This window comes from Triturus cristatus, chromosome 4_1 (genome assembly GCF_964204655.1).
Source record: "Triturus cristatus chromosome 4_1, aTriCri1.1, whole genome shotgun sequence".
NCBI classification, from domain to species: domain Eukaryota; kingdom Metazoa; phylum Chordata; class Amphibia; order Caudata; family Salamandridae; genus Triturus; species Triturus cristatus.
This window is the reverse complement of record NC_140585.1, coordinates 358,503,396-358,526,222: the sequence shown is the minus strand read 5'-3', so window position 1 is coordinate 358,526,222 and position 22,827 is coordinate 358,503,396. Positions and strand designations below refer to the sequence as shown.

Genomic DNA, 22,827 nt, shown 5'->3' with positions numbered 1-22,827 from the left:
CCATTGTTTTTGGGACTACTCTGCCTGTGCGAGTGGGTTGATTGTTCTGTAGCCTTTTGGAAGAAGTGTGGAAAGTGAGGTGATTTGTGGTGCGTTTCAGCTGAAGTCTGTGTGCTGTACAAGGCAAGGAGTTAGTTTATGGGATGTAATTGACAGACGGTATTACATCAGTCTTCTTACCCATGACTTGGGGTTCGTTGATGTCTGACAGCAGTTGTGACTGGGTGAGTGAATTAGGGTTAATTGAGTGATTTCCCCAGAATCACAGGATGTTGAGCAGCCCCAGTGACTTGGACCTGGCTCTCCAGTTCCTTAGTTGGCAGCTCTGGCCGTTAGGCCACATTTATTCCTTGAATGTGTGTACAGAGTGCTGATCTGCCCCGCACAGTATGTGGATACATTGCTGACATGATTATCGGAAGAGTGGGTGCCAAGGCAAGCCGTCCAAGAACATGTATAAAATTACTTTTTTTGTGGGACGTGTTTTTTTTAATATAGTGGTCAAATGTTCTACCGTTTTAACCAACTTCCCCGACTCCTGATATTATCGCCTATCTTCCAGTATAAATTGAAACTCTGTGTCGCACAGAACTGTCTTATGAGCAGCGCCTGCGTGTGGTAAAGTCGCATTGCTAACCACACCTAACAGTTGTCCATCGGTGCAAAATGTATGAATTAATTATAGAACTGTGTTTACTTTCAAAATGCATTTTAGGGACATCAAACAAGCGCTCTAAAATTAGTATTAATTTGTGATATAGCTGAACATAATTCATTATGTTGGAGTTCTGAAACTGTGCTTGTCTGTGTAGACTCTTTAAAAAAAAAAAAACAATTAAAAATATACAACATTAAGTACACCGTTTCACCAGTGATGCGAGTGGATGCGGACGCTTAAATAACGGCACTGTGACGACACCGACACAACGCAGTGGCGGTGAGGTGTGAAGAGGCGTGACGTGAAATCCAGACAAGGTGTCATGACATTTGGCAGCACCGGAGGCAGGCTCCAGAGAAAAATGTTGGACGCCTGCACTTATTTATTTGTTTACTTGTTAATTAATTCATCCATTTTTACACATTACGGTAAAATAAAAGGATGTTCAGTGATTAGCCTAGATCAGTGTTCACCGTAACTTGTACTGTAAGGTCCAAGAAGACAAAGAGCGTCTCCGAAGACAATCCGGTGTTAGCCAAGAACAAAATGAAACGTTCCGAACCAGGCTCCTGCTTAACACTACACGCACGAACATGCACGCACAAACAACACACACATTCATGTCTAACGCATCAGTCACCCTCGCAGAGAAATTATATTGAAAAATCAAAAGATTTCAACTAAAACAGCGCTTACCTTGTAATTGAAAGGTTTCTAAAGTCTTGTGTACAATAGGAAATTCTCCATTTGTAAGCGAGTTTGCTGGCATCGAGCATAATGCTTTAATGGAGCAGGGTAGAGCCCTAGATAGGATGCACGTGGTATGAAAAGAACCCATTCAAGCATCAGACACCACATGAGCACTAAAAGCGTGCTCCCAAATCAAAACTCTGATTGCCGAGAGTCCGTCAGTGATCAGTGGAGTGTCACCGAGAGGGACATCCTCACATCACATTCTGCCTGCTGCAGGCTTACACTTTTTCCCAAGGCAATTTTTTCGAACCACTTCTTTAATTCACAAAGTTCGGATTACACTTGATAGGGCATTTACTTCTGTTTTCAGTGCCAGTAAAATTATTTCAGTTGCGTGGTATGTCTTGAAGTGTGTAGCACTTAAAACCTTACACACAAACATTAGAATAAATACGTTTCCTAGAAGTTTCGACTGCCACAGAGTTCCAGATACTACCTGCGAAACGTTTGGGAATCTAAACAAGCGGCAGTGAAAGCTATTGGAAAACAAACACGCCCGCGAGTGGGCCACAGCGAACCATGTGGTTTCAATCATCGCGCCCGTGTCTCGGCACGATAATTGAAACCACATGGCCTTTGGTGCGCATAATAGACACCAATAGGCCAATTGCGTGCTGTCTTTAATAAAAAGACGCATGCAAAGGCCAGTAGCGTGGCCCAAAAGGAAACGCACATGCACAAGCGTGTGCGATTCCTAGGGCGATTTTGAAACCCCATACAAGAGGTCTCTTGCTACGTTCTGCAACGCTAGGCGCGAGACCTAAAAAGGACTGGAACGAAGATATGGGATGCACTGTTGTGGAGTGCTTAACCAAAAGAAAGAAAAAAGTTTGTGAAAAGAGCTCCTGGAAGAGTGCAAGAAGTCAATGGAATAGGTGGCAAACAAGCTATGTTACACATAACATAAATAAAGCCAGGGCATTAAAAGCAAGTAAATGTGAGGAACAAAACACAAAGGCAGCCAATGTTAAGCAATGGGCGGAATGCATTCCTAGGAAAGCTTTCAGCATGTGCCTACAATGCCTTTGTAATTTTCTGTGGTGTGCAGTTGAAGGCAACATTTTTCAACATTACTCGCTGTCTAGTCAAGCTAGCACGTTTTTCGTCCGCTATACATTGAATACAAGGTTTCACACACATTGGTTGAAGACGTCATATTTTCAAAATGGAAATAAAGTGAAAAAAATGCTGTATCGATATAAGGCGAAGTCGGCTATTTCGTAGAGCGACAAGTGTTAAAATATACGTCACGACGAAAGATTCAAGCAATTGCATGAAGCCTAAGTACCTTCAAAGATGGACAAAAGGGGCGGCCATACTGGAGCGATATTTTTTACAATAGAGGTGCCAATAAAACGGCAGATTCATCATTTGCTTAAAAATATCTAAAACAAAACCTAATATTTTTAATGTTTTAAAACAGTCCCTAATCGAGTTCATTATTTTTGATGCAGACTAAAAATAATGCTGACAAACTAATACAGCAATTTGCATCATTTTCAACTATAATTATGGCTAAGCTGCATGTCTACAGCATGCCATTTATATATGTATAAGGTTGCTTCTAGGTTTGATTTCCCGGTTTTACGAATCTCTGATTATTTTGTGCGCCACGCTGTAAACTACCAATATGGCTCTTACAGACAGGAAATGGTTCGTTACTCTAGTCCACTTTTTCTTTCAAATGCGCTGCTGTTTTGTTTTGACCAGTCTAGTTATCTGCGTCACGAGTCAATGCAAAGTGTCTCACTTCCCTGAGATCTTTTCTTATTGAGACAAAAACTACAACTCGCCCCTCGGTAACACCATCTGTGTGTGTTAAGAGTTCCTACTTGTAGGAATTAACCGTCATATCAAACTGCTTTAGCACCGATCTTCTGCGCACGTACTTAAAAGAAAACAAAATAGAATAATATATTGGGTGTGGGGAAAAAACGAAGAGTAAAACTTTACTTTGAGAAAAAAATAGAAATTCGGTGACGGTCCCTTCAGCATCAGCTGCTGCCTGTGCCTGTGGACCTTGAAATGAATGGCGGTGTCGTCGATCATTTGTTAGACATGTAAGTCACTACCCTGTTTACAGCGAGAGTCAATAGGGGTTTTGTGTGTTCAAACTTTTCACGTAATCGATATTTATGTATACATCCTCGTCTTCCCTCTTCTGGTTATACGATTTTCACGGAAGACCGTTTTGACCGACTCAAATTGTAAAGCATTTGATAAAACACCCAAAAGCCGCTCCTAAAGCAGCAGTGGCGATGGGGTTTCCAGTTTTGTGTTCGGAGGAATAGGAATACGCACTGGTGACGAAACAATTTTCCTATTCAGTAACGGCCTATACGTTATTTTCAGTTACAATTAATGAATAACAATTATATCTTGTAGTTTACATGTATATTTAACAAAGGGTGCATAACTCACTCACCTAAGTGTAACTAGGGGCCTGCAGCTAAAATATGGCTCGCTGCAACAAAAGCATTAACCAGCTACCTTACATAAAATAGAAAACTATGACCCATATACAACAGATACATCTATCCAAAAGCCATTTACCGATTCAACCCTTTGACCGAAGATTACACACAGGTCTGCAGCAAGAGGAGAAAGCACCCGAATAATGTTATTAGTAATATTCCCAATATAGATTTCTGTAGTACCAAATGCCAAGCTATCTTGAAATGCTGTCTACTTGTGACCAGTTAAGAACGGAGAAATATGAGCTACTATTACTTTTATCGTGTTCCAAATTTGTTTGGGATTAGAATTGATCTAGCTTTTTCTACCCCTGACGAGGCCATGTAGCAAGCAGTTTGCAGCCAGTAGCACGCTACTCTGGAACCCAAGATTAGAGTTAAATAGTTAGGTCATTGATTTGTAGTTCCCTTTTACCTTGTGGATTCCTTGAGGTAAGTTTGTGCTCTCGAGTTCTTGTGCGTTTAGTAGTGTGTTGAGTTGCGATAGAATAATGGAAGAGAATTAGAAAAGGTGAGTTATTGGGAATAGAGGACATGTGCTCCTTCTGTTGGCTAAAAAGCAGTGGGAAATTTGAAAAGGAAGTTTGAGAGTTAATAATAGTCAGAAAGGTTGGGATGAGTCACAGAGGGGAGGAATGGGACAAAGGTTTAAGGGAAATAGATTTTTTTTACGCATAACTTAAATTAACATATATGTGTATAGGGACATACCCACACAACTAAATATGTAGTGATGCATACTTTTACACATGACACTTAGTAAATTCTTAGCAGAAGACATAAGCCCATCCTTTTATACACACCCATACATGTACATAGAAGCAGCAATATTTACATAGTCTGATATACACATGTATCTTGTGGCTAAGTATACAGCATTTCTTTATTCTTTCCTCCTATATTAATGTATCTGCTTATAACTGGAAGCACAGTTCCATCTAAAAGGACATATGAATAATGAAAACCGCATCCTTTTTTTTTTTTTTTAGCTTGGTTTTATTAGCATTTTCCATAGACAATTCAAAGGAACATTGCAACATTATCGGATACAAAGACATATTCAATTAATGATATCTCTAAGTATATTTTGTCTCATCTAAGTATGCATGAACGGGGCGGCGACATGTATACTAGAACATGAAGGATCACAAGAAAACAGTCAGCCAGCCAGGGAAGGAAATCTGGTTGCCAAAGGATTCATTGAGTTACAAAGAAGTGAAATATCCTAGATAGCAGTGATTCAAACAGATGGACTCTGCAAAGAAAAAAATAACTATCCAATTCAACATTTCGGCTTTCGCCACCAGCGCAGCCACTGAGGAAACAATCTTGCATTACTTGAGAAAGGCGGGAGCTGAAACGTAGTGGAAATATGTTTTTGTTCTCTAGTGAGTCTATCTGTTTGAGTCACTTCTTTCTTGGAGATATATTTCTGCTGATGTCTGTTGTCGTGCACCTGACTGGCGATGGTGCTGGTTACTGGTGTGTCAGATTCCACACCAAAAATGTCCAATTTCCTTCGCCTTGATCCCAAGGAAGAGCCACCTCTTGTAGAAGCTTGCACCATGCTTATTTATTAATCACCTTATGCCCTTGTTCAAGGAAAATTGACACGTACGTGTGTGTGTGTATATATATATATATATATATGTGTGTGTGTGTGTGTATCCATTTTCCTTGAACAAGGGCATAAGGTGATTAATAAAGCTTGGTGCAAGCATCTTGAGAGGTGGCTCTTCTTCCTTGGGAAAAAGAAGATGGAAATTGGGCATTTTTTATATATATATACACACACACCGATATTCACTGGGAAAAACAAAGGTTACAGGGATGTTCTAGTTAGGCTCAGATTTCACTCTTACTAAACCAGTGAAATTATGCAGTCATAGTTACCTGAGCTAGCTATAACTTACACCCCCGCAATGCACTACTTATGACCTCACATATTACATCACTCATGACAATCTGTGACATCACTGATGACATCATCCTGTGACTGTGTTTCGTAAACGTTTCTGAGATTTAAAGATATATATAATGCTACAGCACAAGTTAAATTACTATTCTTTCTGTGCTAGTAGTCATCCTATTTCTAACATATTGCATCTGAGTGGCTGTGTGACTGTATCAGTGTGTGGGTGTATGGAAGTGTTAGTGTGTATGTGAGTAGCTGTATGGGTATGTGAGTGGCTATAGCAGAAACTGCGTGGGTATGGGAGTGGCCATATATTTGAGTCTCTGAGTGGCTATATAGGTGTGTGAGTGGCTGTGTGTATAGGTAAGTGATTGGGTCTGAATGGCTGTATTGGAGAGGGAATATCTGTGTCAATGGCTGTAAGGGTGAGTAAGTGGGTGTGTGAATGGGTATTTAAGGTGTTCTGTGGATGTGTGAGTGGTTGTATAGGTGAGTAAGTGGTTGTATGGGTGGGTGGGTGAGTACCTGTATGGATGAGTGAGTGGCTGTGAGTTTCTGTATGAGTGTGTAAGTGGCTGTAAGAGTTGGTGTGTGTCTATATGACTGGATGTGTGAGTGGCTGTATTGGTGAGTGTGTGTGTATGAGTGGCTGCATGGGTGAGAGAGTGAGTGTCACTGAGTGAGTGGATGTGTGAGTGCCTCTATGGATGAGTGATTGGTTGTGAGTACTGGTATGGGTATGTGAAGGGGTTGTGTGGGAGTGGGTGTATAGAGAGGTTCTGTTGGTTTGTAAGTGGGTGTGTGTCGTTCTGTGGATGATGTCATTAGTGATGTCATTTGACATGTCATCAGTGATGTCACTGACCATGTCATGAGTGATGTAATATGCGCGGTCCTAAGTAGTGCATTGTGGGAGCATAAGTTACAGTGCTCTCAGGACACCCCCACGCCGCACGGCCACCAGCTGTGTGTGTGCCCCTCGCTGCTGCTCGCAGCCTCGTTGTGCCGTCTGCCTTGCCGCCCTAGCTGCCTGCCTCGCTGTCCCTTGCCCCTGCAGTTCCGCCGTATTTTTGTTATAATTTGCTGTATTGTTGTATTCTGACTGCCTTATTGTATCAACGTGGTTGTTTTCCCCCTGTGCCTTGCCCGCCCCGCTCCCCGCCGCCGTTCACGCGGCCACGCCCCCTTTTGTTCTGTGTCCTCCCCGCTCCCGCCTCCCAGCTGCTCCTCCCTCCCACTTGTCCTTAAATGGGACCGCGTGGCGCAGGTGAGTGTGACCTGCTCTCAGGACACCCCCACGCCGCACGGCCACCAGCTGTGTGTGTGCCCCTCGCCCCTCGCTGCTGCTCGCAGCCTCGTTGTGCCGTCTGCCTTGCCGCCCTAGCTGCCTGCCTCGCTGTCCCTTGCCCCTGCAGTTCCGCCGTATTTTTGTTATAATTTGCTGTATTGTATTCTGACTGCCTTATTGTATCAACGTGGTTGTTTTCCCCCTGTGCCTTGCCCGCCCCGCTCCCCGCTGCCGTTCACGCGGCCACGCCCCCTTTTGTTCTGTGTCCTCCCCGCTCCCAGCTGCTCCTCCCTCCCACTTAGCCTTAAATGGCGACCGCGCGGACGCGCAGCGGGCCCGCCGATTGTGCGCCGAAGGCGCGCCAAAGGCAAGCCCGTCTGCGTCCGTCCGCGCCTGGACCGCGCCCAGTGCCAGGACCACTGGCCCCCACCGATGCAAGACAACCCGACAGACCTACGACGCCGCTGCCCTCAACGCACTCAATGCCGGCCAGAACCCCACCTGCTGCCGGGCCGCCCCGAAACGCATTCACGTACCCTTCACATGCAGAACCTGCAAGTTCACCTGCCTCCGAACCTGCACCGCGCCCGCCAAGCCAAGCTCCAGCAGCGACCTCAAGTGCATCCTGCTCAACACCCGCTCCGTCCACAGACACGCCGTGGAACTCTGGAACCTCCTCGACACAACATCACCAGACATCGCCTTCCTCACGGAAACATGAATGAACGCCTCCTCAGCCCCCGACATCGCCATCGCCATCCCGGACGGGTACAAGATCATCAGGAGGGACCGCGTCAACCAGACCGGAGGAGGCATCGCCATCGTCCACAAGAACACCATCCGCATCACGACCGACTCCAACGACACCTTCGCCGCCGCCGAGCACCTCAACTTCCAGATTCACAATGACCCAAAGACGACCCTCAGAGGCACCCTCATCTACAGACCCCCGGGACCACGCACACAATTCAACGAAGACAACACGGACTTCATCAGCCCACACGCCCTCCCCTCCACCGACTACATCCTCCTAGGGGACCTCAACTTCCACCTGGAGAACAACAAGGACCGCAACACCGTCCCCCTTCTGGACAACCTCGCCAACCTCGGACTCAAGCAACTGGTCAACACCCCCACCCACTACGCCGGCCACACGCTTGATCCCGTCTTCTCATCCAGCAAGCACCTTCAGCCACTCCACCGGACTCCACTGGACCGACCACAGCAGCGTCCACTGCAGCTTCAGAAAAACCACAACCCACCACCACCCGCAACAGGTTCCTCACAGGAGCTGGAGCAAGATCACCGCCGACCAGCTCACCACCTCCCTCAGCCAGAACCCACCTGCCAGCACAACGGACCCCAACGAAGCAGCCCGCAACTTCACGCAGTGGCTGACCGCCTGCGCCGATGACCTCGCACCACTGAAGAACCCTCCCCGCAGACCCAGAAGCAAGAAGGCCCCCTGGTTCACCGACGAACTCAAGGACTCCAAGAAGACCTGCTCACCCTCGAGAAAGCCTGGCTCCTCGACCAGACCACTGACAACATGACCGCCCTCAAACACGCCACCCGCAAGCACCACCAGCTCATCCGCACCACCAAGAAGAAATCACTGAAGGAGCGACTGGACAACAACGCCCACGACAGCAAGGAACTCTTCAGCATCGTCAAGGAGTTCTCCAACCCCAGCACCGGCAACAATGACATCACCCCTTCACAAGATCTCTGCGACTCCCTCGCCTCGTTCTTCCACCGCAAGATTGCCGACATCCACAACAGTTTCGGCACACCATCCACGCACCCAACCGTCTAACCAACGCACCCCACCGCCACCCTCCGCACCTGAACTACGGTGACCACCGAAGACACAGCCCGCACGATGAACACCATCCACTCCGGATCTCCAACCGACCCCTGCCCCCACCACGTCTTCAACAAGGCCGACTCCACCATCGCACCCCAACTCCGGGACGTCATCAACACCTCCTTCAACACTGCCACCTTCCCGGAGAGCTGGAAGCATGCTGAGCTCAGCGCCCTACTGAAGAAACCAACAGTGGACCCCACCGACCTCAAGAACTTCCGACCCATCTCGCTCCTCCCTTTTCCTGCCAAAGTCATCGAAGATCGCCAACAGACAGCTTGCCGCCTTCCTCGAGACGAACGGATCCCTCGACCCCTCGCAGTCCGGTTTCAGAGCCAACCACAGCACCGAGACCGCCCTCATCGCAGCCACCGACGACATCCGAGCCCTGCTCGACAACGGGGAAACAGCAGCACTCATCCTCCTGGACCTCTCCGCAGCGTTCGACACTGTCTGCCACCGCACCCTAGTCCAACGCCTCAGCAACACCGGCATCCAAGAGAAGGCACTGGAATGGATCATCTCGTTCCTCGCCGGAAGAACACAGAGAGTCCGCCTCCCCCCGTTTCGATCCAAGGCCACCGAAGTCATCTGCGGCGTCCCGCAAGGATCATCACTCAGCCCCACCCTCTTCAACGTCTACATGAGACCTCTTGCTGCCATCGCACGCCAACACAACCTCAGCATCATCTCCTACGCCGACGACACCCAGCTGATCCTCTCCCTCACCAGAGACCCCGACACCGCCAGAACCAGCCTCCACGAAGGGATGAAAGACGTCGCCGAGTGGATGAAGAGCAGCCGCCTGAAACTGAACTCAGACAAGACGGAAGTCCTCATCCTGGGACCATCACCATCCGCCTGGGACGACTCCTGGTGGCCCCCCGCTCTGGGCACCGCCCCCAAGCCAACAGACCACGCACGCAACCTGGGCTTCATCCTGGACTCCTCCCTCTCGATGACCAGACAAGTCAACGCCGTCTCCTCATCATGCTTTCACACCCTTTGCATGCTTCGCAAGATCTTCCGATGGATCCCGAACGAAACCAGGAAGACGGTCACCCAGGCCCTCGTCACCAGCCGACTGGACTACGGAAACACCCTCTACGCCGGAACCATAGCCAAGCTACAGAAAAGACTCCCAACGCATCCAGAACGCCTCCGCCCGACTCATCCTGGACATCCCCCGACGCAGCCACATCTCCGGCCACCTGAGGGACCTGCACTGGCTCCCCGTCAACAAGAGGATCACGTTCAGACTCCTCACCCACGCACACAAGTCTCTCCACGACCTGGGCCCCAAGTACCTCAACGACCGCCTGACCTTCTACACGCCCACCCGCCAGCTACGATCTACTAGCCTCGCCCTCGCCGCCATACCACGCATCCGAAGAGCCACCGCCGGAGGCAGATCCTTCTCCTATCTGGCGGCCAAGACATGGAACTCCCTCCCCATCCACCTTCGGCTGACCCAGGACCACCTCGCCTTCAGGAGACAACTCAAGACCTGGCTGTTCGAGCAGTAGCGGACCCCTTCCCCCAAGCGCCTTGAGACCCTTCCGGGTGAGTAGCGTGCTATACAAGTGATATGATTGATTGATTGATTGAGTTAGCTCAATAAACTATAACTGCTGAATTTCACTGGTTTTGTAAAAATGAAATCTGGACCTAACTATAACAATCCTGTGACCTTTGTTTTTTTCAGTGAATTTCTAAGGTTTAAAAAAAATTCTGTTTCTTAATTATTAACGTCCCTGTAACCTTTGTTTTTTTCAGTCAATTTCTAGGGTTGTTAAAATTCTATTATCTAACTGTAATGTCCCTGTTACCTTTGTTTTATTCAGTGGATATCTGTTTTTTTTAAATTTTAGTCCCTGACTGTAACCTGTAACCTTTGAGAGTGAGTGCATGAGTGTCTCAGTGGGTGTTTGAGGGAGTGCATGAGTGTCTCAGTGGGTCTGTGAGTGGGTGCATGAGTGTGCATGGGTTCGTGAGTGGGTGTGTGGGTCTGGAAGTCTGGTATGAGTAGATCTGTAAGTGGGTGCATGGGTGTCTGGCTGGGTCTGTGAGTAGGTGTGAGAGTGTCCAAGTAGTTCTGTTCGTGGGTGCATGAGTGGGTTCTGCTCGTTCTCTGCCTTTTTCTTCTCACTTCCGACCTTTATTTTGTTTCTTTATGCTTGTTTCTGACCTTTATCATGCCTCTTTCTGCTTGTTGCTGACCCTTATTTTGCCTCTTTCTCCTTATTTCTGACCTTTATTGTGCCTCTTTCTCCTCATTTGACCTTTATTTTACCTCTTTCTGCTCATTTCTAACCTCTCTTTTTGCCTCTTTCTGCTCGTTTCTGACCTTTATTTTGCCTTTGTCTGCTAGTTTCTGACCTCTATTTTTCCTTTTTCTGCTTGTTGCTGACTGCTATTTTGCCTCTTTCTTTTCATTTCTGACATCTATTTTACATCTTTCTGCTAGTTTGATTTCTGTTTTGCTTCTTTCTGCTGGTTTGTGTTCTCTATTTTGCCTTTCTGCTTTTTGCTGATCTCTATTTTGCCTCTTTCTGCTGGTTGCTAAGCGTTATTTTCCCTCTTTCTGATCGTTGCTGACCTTTATTTTGCCTCTTTCTTCTCGTTTCGGATCTCTGTTTTAAATCATTCTTTTAGTTCCTGATCTCTATTTTGCCTCAATCTGCTTGGTGCTGACTGCAATTTTGCCTCTTTCTTCTCGTTTCTGACCTCTATTTTACCTCTTTCTTCTAGTTTCTGATCTCTATTTTGCCTTTTGCTGATAGTTTCTGATCTCTATTTTGCCTCTTTCTGCTATTTTCTGATTTTTATGCTGCCTCTTTTTGCATTTCTTGTCCCTTGGACTGTGGGAGGAGCCTCAAGACCCGCGGTCCCAACCGGCTCCCCGACTCCTGCTGGATCTGGCATTGCTGCTGCACGGAGGGAGGTGGTGGAAAGGCAGCTCCCTCCGTAGAGGAGCAATCTGTTTATTCTCTTTTCCTGCCCACATGTCTGTGACAGGGAAAGAGATGAAGCCTCCGCTTCCAGCGGGCAGGAGAACCTGACAGCCCCCGCACACCGGAACTTGAGTGTTTTCTTAAGCTTGGTGGGAGCTGTCACAAGCTAAAGCACTAAAGCAAACAGCTATGTCCCAGGAGTTTAACACCCCGGAACATACCAGGAGCTGGCCTTGGAGGGTGGCCATGTATTGTTCCAGGAGGGGGAGGGGTGGCCACAATTTTACTTTTCAGTGCCGGCCAAGGGGAGGTAGTGGTCCCCAGGGCACTGGGTGGCCCAGGAGGGGGACCCGTGCACCTCCCTCCTTTAAAAACAAAACAAAAAATATCCCCATGCCCTGGCTCATTTCAAAGTCAGCACTTGTTTTTTTTTTCAATTTTGCCGCCAATCCGCGGATGCACCTGCGAAATAACCTGCAAATTCACAACAAAATTGAAATAAAATGTTTTAAAACCCCTGCGGGGTCCCTCAGGGACCCCACCATCACTTCTAGAGGGTCAGGATATTCCTACTCTGCCCAGAACAGCATTAAAACAAAACTAGATACAGGTTCCTGTGCTATTATTAACCCCCCTTGGCCCTCCAAGGGTGGACCGGAGTATAGTGCAAAATATTCCTATAAACCTGCACCCTCACCATGCATTGCTATTTACCCACCATATTAAATCACTTATGACATCTTAATGACATCATTGATAAAATCACTGCAACATTTGCAGTGACATCAATGATGACAAAACTGCACATCTAGGGTGCGAGTTATAATTACTTGAGGTAGCTATAACTGGTGAATTTCAGTGTTCTTTGAGTTTTAAATGTTACATTGTCACCTAACTATAACATTACTTTGCAAAAACAACAGTTGATGGATAGAATGCAGAACAATGTCATACATTCACCCCAGTACAGAGATCTGGGCCTAAATCCATCCTTTTTTTGCTCACCATGCCGTTCCAGTTTGAACCCAGCCATATGCAAATCAGTCTTGACCCTGTGCCTCATGGGAACAGTCCAGCCCGAACTGCCAAGCCAGGTCCTCCCTGGACTGGAAACAAGCATCCTAGGACCGGTTTTGGGGTTTCACCCCTCTTCAGCCAGGATAGCTTGATTCCAGTGGCATGGAGAGCAAGGGACCCACGTCTGGGCATACCCTTCCCACTCGGGGTGAGAAATGCAAAAACAACAATTGATGGACAGAATGCAGAACATGGCTTGGCAGTTCGGGCTGGACTGTTCCCATGAGGCACAGGGTCAGACTGATTTGCATATGGCCTTGTCTGAACTGGGGTGGTGGAGTGAGCTAAAGAATGATGATGGATTAAACCGAGATCAGTTGACTGGGGGTGAGTGTTTGATTTGCTCAAACGCTCCATCCATCATCCCCTTTGTTCGCCATAAGTTGGCAGGGTATGCCCAGACGTGGGTCCCTTGCTCACTTTGCCACTGGATTCAAGATATCCTGGCTGATGAGGGTTATGAACCTGAAACCAGTCCCAGGATGCTTGTTTCCGGTCCAGGTAAGACATGGCTTGGCAGTTCGGGCTGGACTGTTCCCATGAGGCACAGGGTCAGACTGTTTTGCATATGGCCTTGTCTGAACTGGGGTGGTGGAGTGAGCTAAAGAATGATGATGGATTAAACCCAGATCAGTTGACTGGGGGTGAGTGTTTGATTTGCTCAAACGCTCCATCCATCATCCCCTTTGGTATCGCCCTATAACATTACTTTAACATTTGGTATAATATATATTTATATGTATGTATAATGTTACTTAAAACCTTGGTGTGTGTATATATATATACACACACACACATAATTTCATATAGATACATACATACATAGTAATACTCTAGCGGGCACCTTCCCTATAATCAGATTGGGATTCTGTGATATATGCTTTCATTGAAAGAAGCACAAAGCCATATACACTCACTCATCTACCTAAGTTATGTAAATAAGATGTACTATGATATACATATATATATGTGATGGCAAGTACATACATTTATTGTTATGTATGGATTCATGTAAAGTTTTCCTTTTGCTACAACTAAATTATAATACATACATACATGTGTACAGACATAACCACACATTGCATAGAGAAACAAATGGTCTTTAAATAGTCTGAAGTTGTGTGTTGCTGGTACTTTCCATATGTTTTCATCCTGATTGATTTATTATGTATTTATTCAGCTGCTGATTGTACGAGACTTGGAACCGTTTTTAACAATGTTTTTAACTATATATATATATATATATGTGTATATATATCTAAATTCACACATATAAGCATTATACTTATTTGTATTGATGTACAAGGAATATATTCCTATATATCTGCATCTTCTTCATCTGTACATGCATGTAGTTATATGTTTAGACATACCCATATATATTGTGCGTATCCACATTCTTTATATACTTGTTTCTTTTTAAATTTCTATTACAGTTACTTTTTCCTCTAATCATTTTTGCATACTCTTATCTGATGTATATGTATTATTCTAGAGAGGAGCAGTCTAAACCTCAACAGACACTCCTCTACATATATATTTTGTATAAACAGTTGGATACTGAAGGATGTAATGTATAAACATAAATGTCTTGTGTTCTATGGAGTATTTTTCAAATATATGTAGAACTATAAACACACTTACATGTGTTCCTATATATATATATATCTATATACAGATAACATTGACTATACGAAGTATGGACCCATATATCTCCATATATGTACATACCCACAATATCTGTATATGTTTGCAAGGGTGTAAACATGTAAGCCTATCACACACACACACACACACATTTATAAATTAGATATACATATATATTTATATATACACACACACATACATATATTTATTTACACACACACACTCCCACCAGAGGTTTTAATGTCTTGTACATTCTGTTGATGTACACTGTTGTGTCGTGAGTATAGTGGTCACATAGGTAAGAGCGAGCTCTGACTAATCTTCTGAAGCTGAGATGGTTGTCAATGGATCTTATGTCTGTGGGTAACATATTCCATAGTTTGTTTGCTTGAACAGAGAAACGTTACAGCAATGGTTTTCTTCATGTATCCTCGAAAATGGAGGCACCTCAAAATCTGAGCCGCCTTAGAGCATAGGTGCCTTTGCTGTATGTATTTGATGATTTTTTTACCGGTGAAAAGTGGTTCTTTGCTGTGTATTTCTTTGTGGGTGATATAAAGCAGCTTGATGGTGAATGGCGATTCTCCAATTAACATGGAGCGAGAATCTTGATTTTGTTAAAGACAGCAGAGGGTAACATTATGCATAAACCTTTGATTGCTACCTCAACGTGCAGCCCTTTAAAGAATATTAAATACATCATAAACATTCCAGATGGGAATCTTCAACAGAATATAGAATTTCATGTCACATAAGCAAGCACGTTCCTCTCTTTTTGGATGCTTCCGACAAAGAACATTTTCAAGGATTTTGCATTTACGTTTACCTGTCTTTAATTTTATGTATCACCATTTACTTATTTAGTTAGTGTTCTTTGTAATCTAGCCCCTCAAATCTACGGTCTGGTGTTCCTGTTTTTTCTTCCTCTTTCTTCATTGAACATATAAGTGTAATGTTGTTTAATTGAGCCTGGGCCTCTTGTGGCTCCTCAAGCTAGTTTATTGGCTTTGGTGCAATGTACGGGCCTTGGGATGTGACTCGCTGCCTACGAGCGCACTCCATTTAGCCCGTGGCGTCTAATGACCAATATAAGAGATGCGCGGGAGGCATGTTTACCCCGTACAGGCTTGGAAGTGGTGAAGGGTACACACTCTTCCCCTTTACCTAGAGATAGGGAGGGCGTGTCTACCCTTCCAACGCCGGCCTGCATTTCTCCTCCTAATTACCAAAGTCCTCAGCCATGTGCGTATGCGTGTTGGCAACTAAAAGAGGACTCGGCAGTCGATTTAGACAACCCCAATGTACATCGCTTTTAAAGAATATTAAATACATCATAAACAATTATTCCAGGTGGGAATCTTCAACAGAATATAGAAGTTCATATCAGATAAGCACATTCCTCTTTTTTTGAAGCTCCCGACAAAGAAAAGGATTTTGCATTTACGTTTACCTGTCTCTAATTTTATGTATCGCCATTTACATATTTAGTTGGTATTCTTTGTAATCTGGCCCCTCAAATTTACGGTCTGGTTTTCCTGCTTTTAGGTCTCGCCTGGCGTTAGCAGTGCGCATGCGTTGCTCTAGCCATGTGAGAGCCTTTTGGAATCAATACAGTTTCTGAAGGGACTTTAAGCCCCGCTGTTGTTTTCAGTTGGTACGCGTCATTGTTTGTTAAACGCTGGCGCATGATTGAAAATTGGGCTTTTGGGTTACCGCCTTGTCTTCTTTTAGGACGGCCCATCTGGACAGGCCAATGGCATCTTTTATTTATTTTTTTACTTCGAGGCAGACGCTTGACGACTGGATGCGTGGGTGGGTGTGTGCGCACGTGCGCCGGTATATTACTGAAGCAGCAGGAGTGGACAGATGGCGGATTTCGCGCTCGCCACCAGCAGCCCGTCACTTGTTTATTTAAGCAGCAGACTTCATGGTGGCTGGGGTCTAATCTGCCTTACTTTCGCTAGTCATGGGCTGCCTCCCGAGAAGCGAGCGGGCAGCAGCTGAATTTAGAAATGGAGCCTTATTCGTAAGCTCCGCTCTCAGCTGCTGGCGCGGTAATGATTTTCTGCGGCTCGCTGCATTGTGAGTGACCAACTCTTAGTCGATCTCACCACGGCCCGGGCTGCGGCGTCACTTTCAACATCCGGACTCACTGCAGTTGCCGGAGTGGTGGGGCTGGGGTCTAAGCTGCCTTACTTTTGCTTTCGATTGTCATGGGCTGCCTCCCTTGACTCGAGTGGGCTGCAGCTGAATTTAGAAATGGAGCCCTATTCGTAAGCGCCGCTCGCCGCTGCTAGCACGGTAATGAATTCCGTGGCTCGCTGCATTGCGAGTGACCAACTCTCAGCCGGTCTCACGACGGCCTGGGCGGCAGCGTCACTTTCAACATCCGGACTCACTGCAGTTGCCGGAGTGGTTCGTTCGCGGCCCCAGAGCACTGGGACCCCTGACTGTAAAGTTGAGCCCGCCGCCGGCCAGAGCAAGCCTGATGCGGGCGGCCGGCCGGCCGGCCGGTCACCCCACAAAGAGGGAAGCCAGGTGGCTGGCATCACATGAAATGCAGATGCTCCCCACCTGGCTGCCACTGAATACATTTCAAGTAAGTGTTCTCTGTGGTCACTTGTTTACCCCCGATCACCCCCTCCCTCCCGTTATCCGTGGTCACTTGTTTACCCCCTCCCTCCCGTTATCCGTGGTCTCCTGTTTACCCCCGCCCTCCCTCCTGTTATCTGTGGTCACTTGCAATTTCAAGCAATGCAAGGTTATTCTTTGGCCATACTCACTGAACGGGACACTAATTATTTTTTAAGAACATTTAAAATTAAGCTGGTCTAAAGATTTACAAAACTATAAATGTGCCCTTGTTCCTTTGATCAATGGGATTATTTATTTGGGTGTTTTGTAGAGCACCGATATGTAACTTTACAGTGACTTAAGAGTGCTGAGGTCAATGGTCTGGGAGCTGGTTCTGAGCTGTGCTAATCCTGTTTGGGTTCAGGTCTTTAGCTGGGATGTAGAAAACTCACTACGTTTCGGTTTGGCGAGGTAGACCACTTGCATGTGAAAACAAGCATTGGCATAGTCAATAGGTCTCGCCTTTGAGACCTTATAAGTATTTAATTATGCAGCACAATATCCTTGGTGCAACAACAACTTTGCATGGCTAAACACTTATTATGTCCCAAAGGCGAGACCTATTGGCTATGCCAATGCTTGTTCTTCCTCTTTCTTTCTTCATTGAACATGTAAGTGTAATGTTATTTAATTGACCCTGGGCCTCCTGTGGCTCCTCAAGCTAGTTTATTGGCTTTGGTGCAATGTACAGGCCTTGGGATGTGACTCGCTGCTTGCGAGCGTGCTCCATTTAGCCTGTGGCGTCTTATGACCGATAAAAGAGATGCGCGGTAGGCATGTTTACTCCGTGCAGGCTTCAAAGTGTAGGGTACGCACTCCTTCCGTTGGCCTGCATTTTTCCTCCTAATTACCAAAGTCCTCAGCCATATGCATAATGCATGTTGGCAACTAAAAGAGGACTCGGCAGTCGATTTAGACAAATGGATGAATATGTATTCGATCCACAAGAGACCCTTGTGACTGACTTGATGAAGACCTAGAACAGCCTTCAACCTGAAAGGCTAATAAAGACCCGCTGGGTGCGAACATGTTAGATCCAAACATCATTACGCACCCTCAAGGTTCAGACTGGTCACCAATGGACCACATTACAACCTTCATTAAATATTGGTTGCAAATGTTTCCCGATAAGGAGATTCGCAATCCTATGAGGGCTGAATGTCCAAGACCGTTCCTGGATAATCAATCAGGAATTACTCCCAACCTGGATCCCGAATTAATAACCTTTCTCTTTAAATCGGGAAAGGACCTAAGGAAGGGCCTGGAGCCCTACCTTAAGCAGTGCCAGGACAAGTTATTGGACGTTCTGGGTCCAATAGCCAGGATTTTAGATAAGGCAGAAGAGGCAGGTTACAAAGATTTGCCCATAGACGGGGACCTTTTGAAAGGTTGGAGTCAACAGGCTGTCTGCTTGCTTGGAAATGCCAATACTGGGCTAATAGTGGAAAGGAGGAAGGCCATCATCATGAGGACCAGCACTAAACTGGGTGATCTAGCCAACAAAGAAGCCCAGGTCACCCGGATGGGTTGATTTTTGGGCAAACGGGGCTCAGTCGAGAATGCAACATATGTTTAATGCAAGAGTTTTTGGAAGGGCTGATAGGAGGGGAATGGTTGTCAGACGAGGGTCACAAAGGTCCCACTTCTACTATCAAGAGCCGCAGGGTTACGGAAGGAACTTCTGTTCCAACAAGGGTATATTCCCGCAGAGAGGACGAACCCCTCGCTCACCTGGGAACAGGGCTAGATCTCAGGCGGTCAAGGTAAGCTTCAGTCATTGGAATAGTTCTTCCCAGACAAAAGTAGGGGGAAGGTTACTTTCTCCCTCAGGAACTGGTCAATCATAATGATTCATGGTATTAAAAACTGAGAGAGGTTTCAGATTAGAGTTTTAGGAAATCAAAGGTTTCAACCAAGGGAGTTCTCTTTAGAAAAAAGATCAGATGGTCTTGAAAGACACAGAAGTTATCCAATGATACACAAAAGTGTAATTACCAAGGTTTCAGACTCGGAAAGGGATTTTGTAAGTACTGTTTTTCTGTTGAAGAAAAAGGGCAAAGGTTGACTGCCTGTAAAACCTGAAGGAGTTCAACACGTTTTTAGTGTACAGTCGCTTCAAGATGGAGGAAATCCATCTTTGCCGAGACATTTTACAGGGCAAGGATTGTCTAGTGAAGTTAGATCTGAAAGATGCTTACTTTGCAATCCCTCTGGACGTAAGTTCACAGAAATGCTTACTGTTCAGATGGAGAGGTATTGTGTACCATTTCTCCTATCTTCCCTTTGGTTTATCGTCCGCTCCTTGGTGTTTTACCAAGGTATTGCGCCCTGTGTTAGTTCTTGAGAGAAAGGAGAGTGCATTTAATAATCTATCTAGTGATGTCTTGGAATCAAGAAGAATTGCTGAAACACATGAGGTGGATACGGGATCTTCTTAGAGGCCTTAAGATTCATCATCAATGTAGAGAAATTATCATGTCACCAACACAAAAATTTTGAATTTTTGGGTTCAGGAAGAGACAATTTTGGCCCAGTTATGTCTCACTTAGAAGAAATTGACAAATATAAAGAAGGAAGTAGGTCCTGTTTTAGGAAAGAAAGTAGTGACTTTGTGGGATCTGGCAAGAGTGATTGGGCTTTTATCGTCCTCCGTTCACGCAGTTTCTCTAGGTCCACCTCACTACAGGGCTCCCCAGACACTAGGTTTGAATGTGATGATGAGTTTCACCATAACTCTGGCAAACAGCGTGGTATTGATTTGATTGGACAGTATCACAGTGGTATCATGTATCAGTCGTTTAAGGGGAGCAATATCAAAACAGCTAGCAGATCTAGCAAGGGAAATTTGGTATTTTTGTTGGGAACAAAAAATACTTTTAAAAGTAGAATTTATCCTAGGTCAGGAGAATCAGAGAGCCGAATGAAACTTGAAGGATTTCAGTGATGGAAGCTGAATCCAGTGGTTTTTGATAAGATCCAGGACTTGTGGGGTTCCTTTCAGGTAGATCTTTTTGCAAGCAGATTGACATTTCAGGTAAACAGGTATTACAGTTGGAGACCAGATCCCAAAGTAGTTACAGTGGACGTGTTTTTGCAAATGTGGGAAGGAGAGAGTTGTTACGCGTCCCCCACCCCAGTTTGCTCTGATACAGAGAGTGTTGTTAAAGATTAGAAGAGAAAGATGCAGCATTGTTCTAGTAATTGTTTTGAGCCTCTAAAGAGTGGTTCCCTGAGATAATGGAACTGGAAGTAGAAATACCCTATTTGACACCAGTGAATCTATGCCTTTTCATAGGACAGGAAGGAGAGGGGCACCCTTTAGTGCTAGAGGGAAACATGGACCTTCTTGTTTGGAAAATTTCAAGAGATCAGGTAGATAATCTGGCCTTTTGGGAGTGACTAATAACTTATTGAATGAGTCATGGGCACCAGATACCAGGAAAAGGTGCAGGGGATTTTTGAGAAAATTATGTGTTTGGTGCTTGGAAAGAAATTTGGATCCTGTGGAGGCTCCTGTAGTAGAAGTGGCAAACTATCTTACTGACCTGTTCAATTCAGGTCTGTCTTATTGAACAGTTAGTAGTTACAGATCAGGTGTCTCACCGTTACATGCCTTGGTGAATAATTTTGCTATTGGCAATGATCCTTTGGTCCGTAGAGTGATGAAGGGAATAAGGCTTAAATGACCACCTAGTGCTCACTATGACTCTATATGGAAGGTTAATTTGAGTTTTGATCTTTTTGTTTCTTGGCAAGATATCACTCATCTTTCATCAAGTCAAATATTTTTGAAATTAGCAACCTTGCTCTGTCTCGTCTCTTTTAGAAGAGTTTCAGACGTTAAGGCTCTAGAGGTCTGCAATAGATTTTGCTCCACAGATATAGTTCCTATTGAGATTTTGAAAAGGACCAAAGCATGTCTGAAAACATTTTCTTCCATTTTTTCGAGGACTGCAAGAAATTGTGTTTTGTGAGTTTATGAGCAAAGAATGTTGGAATTCTATTCTATTCTGCAGTTTTTATATAGCGCGTGGCTACCCATAGGCCTCCCAGTGCTGCAACAGAAACCATTTATCATCAGGAGCTGCAAGAGGATTAGTCTCTGAACAGCCAGGTCTTCAAGGCTTTGCAGAAGGGGAGTTTGTGCTCTAGTAGGCGCAGTTCAAGAGGTAGGGTGTTCCAGAATTTAGACACCAGAAAAGAGGTGGAGTGTCCACCCCAGAGAGATCTACGGATCCTTGGAACTTCTGTAAATGAGCTGAGGAAGATGTAAGAGCTCTCCCAGGCAAATATGGAGAGGCTAACAGACTTGGCAGTGAGGGGCCTTTTCTATTAATTTTCTTAAACATAAAGCGGTATTCCACTGGGAGCCAGTGGAGGTTTCTGAGAGCCCCAGTGGCAGACTGATGTTTGGGTATGTTCATCAGAAATCAAGCGGCAGCATTCTGCATAATCTGCAACCTTCTGACAACCTAGTGGAGTGAGCCAAGATATAGGGCATTCCCGCAGTCAAGACATGATAGCTTGAGGGCCTTGTTCTGCTTGGGTTTTCGGATCAGATAGAACCCGCTCATCAGAGCCTCACTAACCCAGCCAGAACGTTACCCCCTCCCTAGAACCTATTTACAATCCTACAACCACATATATCTATCACCTAAGGACAGGGGATTCCTACCATGCATACCAAGATCTAAGTGGCGGCCTCGCGGTCCCATACGAACCCAGACCTCTCTGCCCATACGACAGTATCACAAGTGGCGGCCTCGCGGTCCCATACGAACCCAGACCTCTCTACCCAGACGGCAGTCTCAGCACAATCGGCGGCCTCGCGATCCCATACGGATCCAGACCTCTCTGCCCATACGACAGTATCACAAGTGGCGGCCTCGCGGTCCCATACGAACCCAGACCTCTCTACCCAGACGGCAGTATCAGCACAATCGGCGGCCTCGCGATCCCATACGGATCCAGACCTCTCTGCCCATACGACAGTATCACAAGTGGCGGCCTCGCGGTCCCATACGAACCCAGACCTCTCTACCCAGACGGCAGTATCAGCACAATCGGCGGCCTCGCGATCCCATACGGATCCAGACCTCTCTGCCCATACGACAGTATCACAAGTGGCGGCCTCGCGGTCCCATACGAACCCAGACCTCTCTACCCAGACGGCAGTATCAGCACAATCGGCGGCCTCGCGATCCCATACGGATCCAGACCTCTCTGCCCATACGACAGTATCACAAGTGGCGGCCTCGCGGTCCCATACGAACCCAGACCTCTCTACCTAGACGGCAGTCTCATACGACAGTTCATCCTATGATCACCATAACATACAAAAAGGGAATCAGTCTCACTATTCATCAGATCACACAAGGATTGCCAGTTCGGGCGTAGCCTGTTCTCAGGTTTGAGGGGCTCCTCTTTCCCCTATTCAGTTACCACTTACCTGATCAGGGTTAACATCTGTTCATGTAGCCGCAGCTGACTAGAAGAATAGGCTACCCTCTTATACAAGAACACACAGCATATGTTGATTCACTACAAACTGGATACTTTA

At 45.9% G+C, this 22,827-nt stretch overlaps 1 protein-coding gene across 3 annotated transcripts in view; it reads left to right on the top strand.

Annotated features, from left to right (window-relative positions):
• Positions 1-3,093: 3,093 nt before the first annotated feature.
• AMN1 (antagonist of mitotic exit network 1 homolog) overlaps positions 3,094-22,827 on the top strand; it is a 716,979-nt gene continuing 697,245 nt past the window's right edge. The window contains exon 1 of one of the 3 annotated variants that reach the window (XM_085652369.1): positions 3,094-3,471. In XM_085652369.1, coding sequence (XP_085508495.1) covers positions 3,437-3,471 — 35 coding nt within the window. In that variant the 5' untranslated portion in view covers positions 3,094-3,436. The remainder of the gene's footprint in view (positions 3,472-22,827) is intronic. The other 2 variants (XM_085652373.1, XM_085652379.1) reach the window with 2 other exon arrangements.